We start from the raw sequence: 13,773 nt of genomic DNA on the forward strand, positions 1-13,773 counted from the left end.
GTTATCAGGCAACTGAACCACCCTATCACCAACTAGAGAGCAGTCCTGAGCTACTGTCTACTTCATGGGAGACCCTCGGACTATCATTAATCAGACTTTACTGGACTTTATCTTGCACTAAACGTTATTCTCTTTATCATGTACCTGTACACAGTGGACGGCTTGGTTGTAATCGTGTATATAGACACAAAATGCTGGAGTAACTCAGCGGGACAGGCCGCATCACTGGAGGGAAGGAATGTATGATGTTTTGGGTCGAGATCCTTCTTCAGTCTCGTCCCAAAACGACCCCGTTCCCTCCCTCCAGAGATGCAGCCTGTCCCGCTGAGTTACACCAGCATTTTGTGCCTATCTTCGGTGTAAACCAGCATCTGCAGTTCCTTCATACACACTTGTAGTCATGTGTAGACTCTCCGATGACTGGATAGCACGCAACAAAAAAGCTTTTCACTGTATCTCAGTCACTGTAAACTAAACCCTCACCTGTCTGTGCAGCAGAGAGACACAGTGTGCACTCTGACTCTTCTCCCCTGGTTCATCCTCCGCGTCTCCTGCAGAACGCTGGAACAGCTGGAGTCCGGCTTCCCGTCCGTCAGCACGTACACCCCCTGCACGCCCGCGTGACCAAATGCCGCCTGTGGGCAACGCAGCAGGAGCAAACGTCAGTGGCAGTGTACATAGATTCATAGACATGGTACCATTAATTATCAGAGGGGACTGTGTGGAGAGGGTGGCGGATTTCCGCTTCCTGGGAATCCATATTGAGGAGGACCTGACGTGGAGCGTGAACACCTCTGCGCTGCTGAAAAAGGTCCAGCAGAGACTGCACTTCCTGAGGGTGCTCAGGAAGAATAACATCACTCAGAGACTGCTGCTGTCCTTTTATCGGTGCTCCATTGAGAGCCTCCTAACATACTGTGTATGCGTATGGTACACCAGCTGCACAGCGGCTCAGAGGAAAGCGCTCCAGAGGGCCATTGACAACGCCCAGAGGATTGTCGGATGCCCTCTCCTTACCTTGGAGGAATTACACTGTTCCCGCTGCATCAAAAAATCCCAGAGTATTATAAAGGACATTTCCCACCCCGGACACTCCCTGTTTGAACTGTTACCGTCAGGCAGACGGTACAGATCTACAAGGACAAGGACAAACAGACTTAAAAACAGTTTTTACCCCACTGCTATAAAGGCACTAAATGTAGCCGCCAAGGAACGCAGGGGCGATACATACATACATGAAATCGACAGAAGGATGTAGGGCTGGGTGTTTATGCGTGCTATTTTTATGATATTTATTTTAGTTGTTTATCTTTTTAAATATTTTACCTTGTATGTATCGTTAGCTTTTAGAAATGTTTGAATGGTGCACTGACTGACTGACATTTTACAATTTCGTTGTACATGGTTCATGTTACAATGACAATAAAGAAACTATTCTATTCTAGACAGTAGGTGCAGGAGTAGGACATTTGGCCCTTCGAGCCAGCACATCCATTCATTGTGATCATGGCTGATCATCCACAATCAGTACCTCATTCCTGCCTTCTCCCCATATCCCTTGATTCCGCTGGCCCTTAGAGCTCTATCTAACTCCCTTTTGAAAGCAACCAGCGAATCAGCCTCCACTGCCTTCTGAGGCAGAGAATTCCACAAATTCACAATTCTCTGGGTGAAAAAGTTTTTTTCTCATCTCAGTTCTAAATGGCCTACCCCTTATTCTTAAACTGTGGCTCCTGGTTCTGGACTCCCCCAACATCGGGAACATGTTTCCTGCATCTAGTGCTACCAATCCCTTAATAATTTTATATGTTTCTATAAGAACCCCTCTCATCCTTCTAAATCCCAGTGAATATAAGCCCAGTCGCTCCACTCTTTCATCATATGACAGTCCCGCCATCCCAGGAATTAACCTCGTGAACCTACGCTGCACTCCCTCAATAGCAAGAATGTCCTTCCTCAAATTAGGAGACCAAAACTGCACACAATACTCCAGATGTGGTCTCACCAGGGCCCTGTACAACTGCAGAAGGACCTCTTTGCTCCTATACTCAACTCCTCTTGTTATGATGGCCAACATGCCATTAGCATTCTTCACTGCTTGCTGTACCTGCATTCTTACTTTCAGTGACTGATGTACAAGGACACCCAGGTCTTGTTGTACTTCCCCTTTTCCTAACCTGACATCATTCAGATAATAATCTGCCTTCCTGTTCTTGCCACCACAGTGGATAACCTCACATTTAATAATATCCGCTAATCCCTACTCTTTGTTTCCTGTCTGCCAACCAAGTTTACTCCATCATTCAATCATGGCTGATCTATCTTTCCCTCTCAACCCAATTCTCCTGCCTTTGCCCCATAATGTTTGACACCCATATTAATCAAGAATCTGTCAATCTCCGCCTTTTGGGTAGAGACCACCTTCATGGTGGGAGTGTCTAGTCTAGTCTACAGAAACAGCGGGGAAACAGGCCCTTCTGCCCACCGAGTCTGGACCGACCAGCGATCGCCACACATTAATACTACCCTACACACACTAGGGATGATTTTACATTTATCCCAAGCCAATTAACCTACAAACCTGTACGTCTTTGGAGTGTGCAAGGAAACCGAAGATCTCGGAGAAAACCCACGCAGGTCAAGGGGAGAACATAGAAACATCGAAAATAGGTGCAGGAGTAGGCCATTTGGCCCTACGAGCCAGAACCGTCATTCAATATGATCATGGCTGATCATCCAAAATCAGTAACCCGTTCCTGCTTTCTCCCCATATCCTTTGATTCCATTAGAGCTATATCTAACTCTCTCTTGAATACATCCAGTGAATTGGCCTTCTGTGACAGAGAATTCCACAGATTCACTCTCTGGGTGAATTTTTTTCTTCCTCATCTCTGTCCTAAATGGCCTACCCCTTATTCTTAAACAGTGACCCCTGGTTCTGAACTCCCCCAACATCGGGAACATTTTTCCTGCATCTAGCCTGTCCAATCCCTTAAGAATTTAACATGTTTCTATAAGATACCCTCTCATCCTTCTAAATTCCAGTGAATATAAGCCCAGTCGATCCATTCTTTCCTCATATTTCAGTCCCGCCATTCTGGCAATTAACCTGGTGAACCTGGTGAAACGTACAAACTCCATACAGACGGCACCCGAAGTCAGGATCAAACCGGGGTCTCTTGCGCTGAAAGGCAGCACTTCTACCGCTGCGCCGCTGTGCCGCAAGGTCTGGTTCATGTGATGGACTGGGCTACCTCCACAGCTCTGTGCAATTTCTTACGGTCTTGGCCAGAGACCGTCATCCACGCTAGGGTCACTTTCCAGCCCACTTTGGCCAGCTCCTCCCTCATGCCTCCATAGTCCCCTTTGTTCAACTGCAATATTGACATTTCTGATTTTACCTTCTCCCTCTCGAAATGCAGATTAAAACATCATATTATGGTCACTACCTCCTAATGGTTCTTTTATCTTGAGTTCCCTTTATCAAATCCGGTTTATTACACAATACTAAATCCAGAATTGCCTTCTCCCTGGTAGGTTTCAGTACAAGTTACTTTAACAGTGTAGGACCTGTGGGCACAGCCCCAGGTTACAGGGAGCAGAGGGCAAAGCCCCAGAATAAAGGGACAAGAGGGCACAGCCAAAACAATAAAGTGACTATATAAAGGGAATATAAATAATCTGTCAATCTCTGTCTTAAAAAATACCCAATGACTTGGCCTCCTCATCTCCTTTCTACAATTATGTCCTTTTATTCTTTGGCAATGCCCACTGATCCTAGACACTCCCACACGTGGAAACATCCTCTCCACATTCACTCTATCCAGGCCTTTCACTATTCGGTAAGTTTCATTGAGGTGTCCCCTCATCCTTCCAAACTCCAGCGAGTACAGGCCCAGTGCTGTCAAACGCTCATTGGAGCATGTGGTACGGGGGTAGAGTGAGGATAGTGTGTGGGGAGCAAGGAGGAGGGTGTGCGGGGAGCTGTGGCACAGGGGGAGTGTGTGCGGGTGGTGCGGTGGGGGTGTGTGGGTGGTGCAGGGGGAGTGTGTGGGTGATGTGGTGGGTGTAACACGGGGAGAGTTTTCCGGCCAGTTGTCCGGCGATCGCTGACCTGCAGTGCCGCCAGGGTGCTGGTGCTGCCCTGAGCCAAGGTGCCCCCCACCCACTGCACGGCGTCGTGGCACGAGGCATCGGTCACCTCCTGCAGACCCTCCCTCCAGCTCCGCACAGTGTCTGCGAACGACAGCAGGTTGAAGCTGCAGCAAAGGAACAAGAGACAGAGGTGATCAAACCCGCACGTCTAGGGTGTGGGAAGAAACTGGAGGAAACCCACGCAGTTACAGGGAGAACGTGCAAACTCTGCACAGGCAGCACCCAAGGTCAGTTTTATTTAGTTTAGTTATACAGCACGGAAACAGGCCCTTCGGCCCACCGAGTCCATGCTGACCCATCGATCACCTGTCCACACTGGTTCTATGGTCTGGATTGTCCTCTTGGGGCTATGTTCACTGTGGGGAATTTACCGAGGGAGGGGTCAGTGCAGCAGCCCAGGTCCCCCCCCCCCTCCCCCCTCCCTCCCCGCTCACCTGTGGACATTGGTTCGGAGCTGTTCCCAGATGAGGGAGGTTAGCTCCTTCCTCAGAGCAGCCAGGTAAGGCTGGGTGGATCCCGACGTGTCGATGCAGATACAGACTCGCTTCTCCACGATGCTGCCGAACAGACGCCTGCTCCCTGGACAAACACATCCCGGCAAAACCCTGTCGGCAGTGGCACACACACACACACACACACCCCGCCATAGCCTACTGCGGGGCCGGGGCGGAGAGGGGATGGTGAGGGGCCGGAGTGGAGAAGGGATGGTGAGGAGAGGGGACAGGGTAGAAAAGGGAGGAGGTAGAGAGGAGACGGGATGGGGAGGGCGACCAGCAGGGAAGGGCGAGGGTGAGGGGAGAGGGGAAAGGTGAGGGTGGGAGTGTGGAGGGGGAGGGGTCCTTACCTGACAGGAGCCACTGCAGCCGCTGCAGGTAGCGACGCAGCAGCTGCCGCACCTGTCCCATGTACTCGTCCAGTTCATGCGGCTGCAGGTACAAGTGTCTCTGCTGGGCCTGGAACAGCACAGCAAAGTCACCCACCGGCCGGAGATCCCTAGCCCCTGACCCCACCCTACCCCAACGTCACCACTTGGTCAGGGTTCCCTCAGCCCCTGCCCCCTCCTCCACCCCTTCCCCAATGTCACATGTCCCATATTGTCACATGTCCCAGATAGAACAATGAAATTCTTATTTGCAGCAGCACAACAGAATGTGTAAACATAGTACACTGTAAACAATATAATAAATGAGAAAAAAAAAAAAGTTCAATGTGTGTGCATACACATAAAAAACAAACAATAATAGTGCAATACTCCAAATGCTGCCTGACCAGCGCCTTATACAGCCTCAGCATTACATCTCTGTTTTTGTATTCCAGTCCTCTTGCCTTCCTTACTACCAATCCAACTTAACTTTTTGGGTCTATCCGAACTAGCCCCTCCACTCCCCCCTCTACCCTCTCCCCCCCATCCCCTCCCCCTCTACCCCGTCCCTCCCACCTGATCAACCCCGGCCATACTCACGTTGATGGTGACGGTGGGGAGGGAGGCACAGTGCCGGGCGCCCACCCTGCGGCCCAGGCTCCGCACCAGCGACGCTCCGTGCCGGCAGCCACCGCCCAACGCCAATCGGTGCAGGTCCAGGCCCAGCCGCCCCACGGCCTGACACCGCAGCCACTGCACCATGGGGGGGTGAGAGAGAGTCAGTGACAGGCAGGGAGAGAGCAGGTTCAATAGGGGCAGAGTCAATGTGGGCAGCGTCAGTGTGGGCAGGGAGAGAGAGGACAGAGAGGCTTTCTCCATGGAGTGAAGGTCAAAGTGTCGGGTGGGGGCCTAGGGAAGGTGCAGAATCTACAGGGGGTATTGATTGGGGAGGGGGTCCCCAAGAAGATACAGTGAAGGGGATGTGGAGAAGGGGTAGAGTGGGCCAGGATCTTGGAGGGGTCACAGTGAAAGGGAGGGGGTGTGGAGAGTTTACACAGAGCCAGAAACCAAACCCTGAGGATTTGTTCAGTGGGGTGCGGACTGTGCGATGTCTCCTGTAGCTGTGCGGGAGTGGGTGCTGGGAGTGGGAGTGGGGGAGTGAGTGTTGGGAGTGGGGATGTGGGTGCTTGGGGAGTGGGTGCTGGGGGAGTGGGTTGGGGGAGTGGGTGCTGGGGGAGTGGGTGCTGAGAGTGGGGGAGTGGGTGCTGGGGGAGTGGGTGCTGGGGGAGTGGGTGCTGGGGGAGTGGGTGCTGGGAGTGGGTGCTGGGAGTGGGGGAGTGGATGCTGGGGGAGTGGGTGCTGGGAGTGGGGGAGTGGGTGTTGGGAGTGGGGATGTGGGTGCTTGGGGAGTGGGTGCTGGGAGTGGGTGCTGGGAGTGGGGGAGTGGGTGCTGGGAGTGGGTGCTGGGAGTGTGTGCTGGGGGAGTGGGTGCTGGGGGAGTGGGTGTTGGGGGAGTGGGTGCTGGGAGTGGGGGAGTGGGTGCTGGGAGTGGGGGAGTGGGTGCTGGGAGTGGGGGAGTGGGTGCTGGGAGTGGGGGAGTGGGTGCTGGGAGTGGTAAGGGGACTGGGGGGGGGGAGTGGGTGATGGGGTGAGGGGAATGGGATGGGGGTAGTGGGGTGGGGGAGTGGGGGAGGGGGGGGGGGGGGGGGGTGGGGGGAGTGGTGTGGAGGGGGGGAAGTGGGTGCGGGTAGTGGGGAGTGGGTGCTGGGAGTGAGTGGGTGCTGGGAGTGGGGGAGTGGGTGCTGGGAGTGGGGGAGTGGGTGCTGGGAGTGGGGGAGTGGGTGCTGGGGGAGTGGGTGCTGGGGGAGTGGGTGTGGGACAGGCCTTACCGCCGCGGTGGTGCAAACCTCCTCCTCCCGTGGCAGTGTGATGGAGGGGATCACCGATCTGCCCCGTCTCGTTCCGGGCGGTGTCTGGTACACGGCTCCTGCCAACACAGAGGCAGCCGCTCAGACCCCGAGGCCTCGACACACAATCCCCCCACACCTCGAGCTGCAGGCTTAACTTAGAGATACAGCACGGAAACAGGCCCTTCGGCCCACCGAGTCCACACCGACCACCTGCAGCGTGAAGAAGGGTTCCGACCCGAAACATCACCTATTCCTTTTCTCCAGAGACCCTGCCTGACCCGCTGAGTTACTCCAGCACTTTATGTCTATTTCCCATTCACACTCGTTCGATGTTATCCCACTTTCTCATCCACTCCCAATAAACCAGGAGCAATTTACCGAAGCCAATTAACCTGCAAACGCGCACGTCTTTTGGATGTTGAATCGGAGCACCTGGAGGAAATGTAAAAACTCCACACAGACCGCACCTGAGGTCAGCATCGAACCCGGAGGTCTCTGGTGCTGTGAGGCAGCAGCTCCACCCACTGCACCGCCCCAGAATATTTTACATCAAGATGTTTTTATCATCTTGGACAACATCTAACATGCAGAACTTGCATGGGTATGAGAAAATGCGATAGAATCAGTCCGAAGAAGGGTCCAGACCCAAAACGTCACCTATCCATGTCCTCCAATATGCAGCCGGACCCGCTGAGTTACTCCAGCACTTTGTGACCTTTTTTGTAAACCAGCATCTGCAATTCCTTGTGTCTACAGTATTGGGGCATAGCTTTAAGGCGAGAGGGGCAAAGTTTAAAAGAGATGTGTGGGATTGTTTTTTTACACAGTGGGTGGTGGGTGCCTGGAACGCGTTGCCAGCGGTGGTGGTGGAGACAGAAACGATAGTGGTGTTTAAGAGGCTTTTGGATAGGCTCATGGATATACAGGAAATGGAGGGATATGGATCATGTGCGGGCAGAGGGATTAAATAGATCATGGTTGGCACAGACATGATGGGCTGATGGGCCGGTTCCTGTTCTCTGCCCACAGTTGTACTCACCCACTTTCCTCCCTTGATCCGTGTAAAAGGCCGAGCTCGTCACCTTCCTCCTGGCCCGGCCCGTGGGGCGTGTCCGCGTGTGGCTGGGGCGAGCTGGTGGACAAACAGCCGTGTTACATGCGTATCGGAGCCCCGTGGTGAGAGGTGGGCACAGCCCGCCCATCCCTGGTGGTCCACACCTTCAGAGGGGTGGGGGGAGGGAGGGGCAGGGGGGGGCAGGGGATCACCAGCTGCCCCCAGGGGTAGCCACCGATTCCCACCCCAGTCATGCATCCTTCTCTCCGCTCACATCGGGCAGAAGATAGAGTCATACTGCATGGAAACAGGCCCTTCAGCCCAACATGTCCATGCCAGCCAAAATGCCCCATCTATTCTAGTCCCTGCGCTTGGCCCCTATCGCTCTGAATGCATCCTGTCCAAGTACCTTGCTAAATGCTTCTCAAACATCGCTATAGTCCCTGCCTCAACTGCCTCCTCCAGCAGCTCATTCCATACCCTCACCACCATCAAGAGAAATAATTGCCCCTTAGGTTCCTATTAAATCTCTCCCTCCTCATCTTAAACCTATGCCCTCTGGTTCTCAAATTCCCTACTCTGGGCAAGGAGTCCCTGTGTGTCTACCCAATCCATTCCTCTCATGACTTTTGTAAACCTCTATAAAATCACTCGCAATGTTCCTGCGCTCCAAGGAATATAGTCCTTGCCTGTTCAACCTCTCCCTAATGCTCAGGATCTCAAGTCCTGGCAATATCCTCATAAAACTTCTCTGCACCCTTTCCATCGTAACAACATCCATCCCATAGCAGGCTGACCAAAACTGAACGCAATATCTGATTTAAATGGGTCATGGGTGGGGATGGGGAGGTGTGTAGTGTGGGCGGTGTCTGGGAACAGGGGAGGGAGAGGGAAGCTTCAGTTTATCACTGTGTGGAGGGGCAGAGTGGCCTTCAGTGGAGGGGCAGGCCACTCCGCCCGAGCCTTGCCTGCTAACCCACCTGGAGCGGTGGCCGTCTTTCCGCTGCTTGGACGCCAGGTCAAGGCTTTGAACGCCGACACTCTCTCCCCGCCCCCGTCCACCAGAGCTCGCTGCAGGCGCACAGAACGATCCCGTTAATCCTCGCCCCTCTCCCCCCACACCTCCATCCCATCCCCCACCCTCCCCTCCTACCCCTTCTCTCTCCCCTCACCGCCCATCCGGCCCTTACTCTCTCCCATCCCTCTGCTCCCTCCCCCATCACTCTCATCACCCCTCTCCTCCTACCCCTCCCCTGACCCCATCACCCCTCCCCTCAACACCCCTCTCCTCCCACCCAGCCTCTCTCCCTCATCCCCCTCTCTCCCCACACCCTTCCCCCAACCACTCCCCTCTCCCCCCATATTTTCCCCCACCCCGTTTCCCTCCCCACACGCCCTCCTGGGACAGCTGAACCTTTGCCAAGGGGTTTAGTTTGTTCAATTTAGTTTAGCTCACTTTAGTTTAGTTTAGAAACAGCATGGAAACAGGCCCCTCCGAGTCCATGCTGACCATTGAGCACCTGTCCACTAGTTCTGCCTTACACACCAGGGGCAATTTACAAAAGTCAATTAACCTACAAACCCGCACGTCTTTGCAATGTGGGAGGAAATCAAAGATCTCAAGATAACCCGCGTGGTCACAGGGAGAACGTGCAAACACCGTACAGACATCACCCGTAGTTAGGTTCAAACCCGGGTCTGTGGAGCTGTAAGGCAGCTCTACCACTGCGCCTCTGTGCTGCCCTTTATATGGCTGGTTGATTCAACAGTGATCTACTGTGAGGGAGGGGCAGTTTGCAAGGGTAGGACCAGTCTGCGTTGGCGGAGACGGAGTATATGGTACCATTCTGGCCAGGGAGAGGGCAGTGGGCTTCGGAGCCTGCAGCTTCAGGGGGCTGCGACACCCCTCCTTCAGCACCACCTCAAGGCCACCCGGTGGGACCCGCTCGTCTGCAGCCAGCCTTCCCGAACGCCGGTGGAGGGACTCGAGCAACAGGGCGCACTGCGGGAGGAGAGAGAACAGTGACGGACACGGCAACAGGGGAGAGCGGGGGGAGAGAGAACAGTGACGGACACGGCAACAAGACACACACGGACATGCCACACACGGGCACATGCTCACAGACACGCCACACACGGACACGCGCTCACGGACACACCACAAGTACACGCGCTCACTGACACACCAAACACGGACACACCGCACACGGACACGCGCTCACGGACACACCACACACGGACACACCACACACGGGCACGTGCTCACAGACAGACTCCCCTCCTACAGGTGAAGGTGCCACATGTTGACTAACACTGCGCTATGGCCTGGGTTTTACACAGGTAACGATCCCCCACGCACCTTCCTGGAGTAGTCGACTGCCTTTTCCACTTCGGCCAATATCAGCTGAATGTCATCACTTTCGATGATACCTGAAAACCAACCAGAAAGTTCACTGAGAAACGGATGTGAAACCTTCGCTCTCCTCCCCCCGACCGTGTGGACTCTCGCTCTAGTAGCTCGGCGGGTCAGGCAGCATCTCTGGAGGACATTGATAGGTGACTTCTTCAATGTCTCCATTCTGCAGAAGGGTCCCGACCTGAAGCGTCACCTATTCATGTTGTCCAGAGATGCTGCCTGACCTGTTTATAAACCAGCATCTGCAATTCCTTGTATCTACAGGTAGACACAAACTGCTGGAGTAACTCAGCGGGACAGGCAGAAACTCTGGAGAGAAGGAATGGGTGACGTTGTCTGCGATGAGGTAGAGGCAAATTGGACAGTTAGTTTAGTTCAGTTTAGTTTAGAGATACATTGCGGAAACAGGCCCTTTGGCCCACCGAGTCCGCACCGACCAGCGATCTCTGCACATTAACACAATCCTACACACACTAGGGGCAATTCACATTTATACCAAGTCAATTAACCTACAAACCTGTACGTCTTTGGAGTGTGGGTGGAAAACAAAGATCTTGGAGAAAACCCACGTGGTCATGGGGAGAATGTACAAACTCTGTACAGACAAGGACCCGTAGTCAGGATCGAACCCGGGGCTCTGGCGCTGTCAGGCAGCAACTCTACCGCTGTGCCACCGTATCAGATTTTATGGAAGCTGATGGTAGGACAATTCAGATGCCTGATAACAGAGTGGAAGAAGCTGTTGCTGAGTCTGATGATGCATGCTTTCAAGCTTCTGTACCTTCTGCCAGATGGGAGTGGGGTGAAGAAGGAACGGCCGGGGTGGGACAAGGACATCTTTGATTATGTTGGCTGCTTTCCTGAGGCAGCTTGAAGTGTAGATGGGAACAGTGGGGAGTCTGGTCTGTGTGATGGAAGGCTGTGTGGGAAAGCCATGATTGAATGGCAGAGAAGACTGGATGAGCTGAATGGTCTGTTCCTGTGTCTTACAGTCTCCCCCAAGCCGACCCTCACTCACCCGACTCGCGGGACCATAGGAACCGGCCGCCTCCCGACCGCGCCAGACTCCTCATGATGTCCCCCATCTCCCTGGGAGAGGCGTAGCGGGGGGGAGGGGCCGACTCCCCGAGGTCAGGGTCGGGCTCAGGGTCATAGAGGCAGACGTGGAGTCGGAGTTCACGACCTCCGGTGACCTCGGCAACGTAGCTGGCGAGAGGTTCCTGAGGATGAGAGAAAGAGAGAGAGAGGCGGTGAGAGGTCACAGACTATAGGGAGGGGGGCTGGTGAAGGCCACTCAGCCCATCGTGCCCACCCTGCTATCCCAAGAGATCGCAACTGAACTTTAACTGTACACTGCGGATGGCTCGATTGTAATCATGTATAGTCTTTCCACTAACTAGTTAGCACGCAACGATTCCCAAATCAAGTTTGAGACTCCAAATACGACACGTCTTTTCACATCTGGAGCCCACGGTTCCTCGCATCTGGACGCCATGATTTTTCACATCTGGAATCCGTGCTTCTCCGTTTAGAGTCCAGGGTTCACATATGGAGCTCATGGCTCTCCTCATTTGGAACCCACGCCTCCACATCTGGGGCCCACACACCTCTGAACATCTGGGGCCCACACATCACATCTGGGGCCCACATCTCTATACCTGTGGCCCACACCTCTGCACATCTGGAAACCATACCTGTGCACATCTGTGAATACATCATGCAGTAACCCCAGCTATTCTCGATGTGCCTGTTTCACCGAGTGTAGACCTCTCCCTGAGGAAAACTCCACTCCATTCAAACCCTGTCTGACCCTCCCTCCCGGTGTGGGAAACATTTTCCACTTCTCCCCCCTCAGATGCCGCCCGGCCTGTCCATCCGTTATTACAGACCGGCCGAACATTGTCTGCCGCAGTCAGCTCTCCGGTGAAGCCTTACCAGGGCCTGGTCGGGAGCGCCGGCGATGAGGAGGTAGATCCCACAGGGTCCGCTGAGACAGCTGACGTCGGTCTCCATCGCTGCTCTCAGTGCGGCCAGCAGGTTCCGGCTGCCCTCACGCTGCAGCGACAGGCACCACCTGTCAGGGGCGCAGACACAGCCTCAGGTTTGTTATCGTCACCTCTACCCGGGGGCACGGGGGCTGATGGTGGTCGGGAGAGGAGAGGGATGACGGATCGCAGGACAATCTGGACAGTGGCGACGGCTGCAACAGGCCTTCACTACCATCTACAGCTGGAACTGTGGAAATGCACCAAAACCTGGCGACTCTTGCATGTGGTCTCCATGATTTAGTTTAGTTTGGTTTGGTTTAGTTTATTATTAGTGTACAGAGCTACAGTGAAAAGGTCATGAGTGATAGGAGCAGAATTAAGCCTTTTGGCCCATCGAGTCTACTCCGCCATTCAATCATGGCAGATCTATCTCTCCCTTCTAACCCCATTCTCCTGCCTTCTCCCCATAACCCCTGACACCCGTATTAATCAAGAATCTATCTATCAATAAAGTATCTATTGACTTGGCCTCCACAGCCTCCTGTGGCAAATAATTCCACAGATTCACCACCATCTGACTAAAGAAATTCCTCCTCGTCTCCTTCCTAAAGAAACGTCCTTTAATTCTGAGGCTATGACCTCTAGTGCTAGACTCTCCCACTCGTGGAAACATCCTCCCCACATATTCTCTATCCAAGCATTTCACTATTTGGTACCTTTACATGAGGTCCCCCTCATTCTTCTAAACTCCAAAACTAAACATAAATACTATCAGGTCAGACGCAAATACAATAGGTAGAGCAAATCAGAAGATACAGAGTGCAGAATCTAGTTCTCATCATTGTAACGTAGCAGTTCCAGAGACCACAACGGGGTAGAGGTGAATCGGACAGTACACTAGCTTATGGAAGGACCGTTCAGAAGCTTTAACAGAGGGGAAGGAGAAGTTCCTGAAGCGTTGTATGGCCAGGCCAAGCCGCAAACTGACTGGAATATTCTGACCGTCCCACACTCCGTCTCCCCTCTGAAGGAGGGGCGAGCGTGGGAGGGAAGGTGTAAGAGTGGCAGGGGCAAGGGAGGGAGGCAGGGGTGAGGGAGGGGCAAAGGAGGGAGGGAGGGAGGAGCACAGGGAGCACAAAACGATGGAGGGGCAGAGGGAGGGAGGGGTGAGGGGGCTGCAGGAACCCACCTCCAGGCAGCCTGCAGGCTGGCGGGTGTAGTGGGCACTAGGCCCGGCCCATAGCGTTGGACCCCGGAGCCGAACCTGGAGGGAGGAGATCGCCGGGAGAATGGGTCAAAAACCGGCACCAGTGGTAGCGCCCCCTCCCCAGAACCTCTTCCTTTCCCCAATCCCCCCCCCCTCCCAACCCCCCATTTCCCCTAACACC

The 13,773-nt window shown here is 53.9% G+C and overlaps 1 protein-coding gene across 1 annotated transcript in view; it reads right to left on the minus strand.

Annotated features, from left to right (window-relative positions):
• Window positions 1-13,773, minus strand: part of vwa3a (von Willebrand factor A domain containing 3A) — a 29,192-nt gene that overhangs the window by 1,797 nt on the left and 13,622 nt on the right. The window contains exons 17-29 of the mRNA XM_033040606.1: window positions 13,575-13,649; window positions 12,333-12,471; window positions 11,416-11,617; window positions 10,341-10,411; window positions 9,825-9,983; window positions 8,962-9,052; window positions 7,967-8,059; window positions 6,907-7,004; window positions 5,618-5,770; window positions 5,000-5,108; window positions 4,590-4,734; window positions 4,115-4,259; window positions 484-635 (exon numbers count right to left, since the gene is read on the minus strand). Of these exons, the coding sequence (XP_032896497.1) occupies window positions 484-635; window positions 4,115-4,259; window positions 4,590-4,734; window positions 5,000-5,108; window positions 5,618-5,770; window positions 6,907-7,004; window positions 7,967-8,059; window positions 8,962-9,052; window positions 9,825-9,983; window positions 10,341-10,411; window positions 11,416-11,617; window positions 12,333-12,471; window positions 13,575-13,649 (1,632 nt within the window). The remainder of the gene's footprint in view (window positions 1-483; window positions 636-4,114; window positions 4,260-4,589; window positions 4,735-4,999; window positions 5,109-5,617; window positions 5,771-6,906; window positions 7,005-7,966; window positions 8,060-8,961; window positions 9,053-9,824; window positions 9,984-10,340; window positions 10,412-11,415; window positions 11,618-12,332; window positions 12,472-13,574; window positions 13,650-13,773) is intronic.

This window comes from Amblyraja radiata, chromosome 22, assembly GCF_010909765.2.
Source record: "Amblyraja radiata isolate CabotCenter1 chromosome 22, sAmbRad1.1.pri, whole genome shotgun sequence".
In the NCBI taxonomy this organism is placed as follows: domain Eukaryota; kingdom Metazoa; phylum Chordata; class Chondrichthyes; order Rajiformes; family Rajidae; genus Amblyraja; species Amblyraja radiata.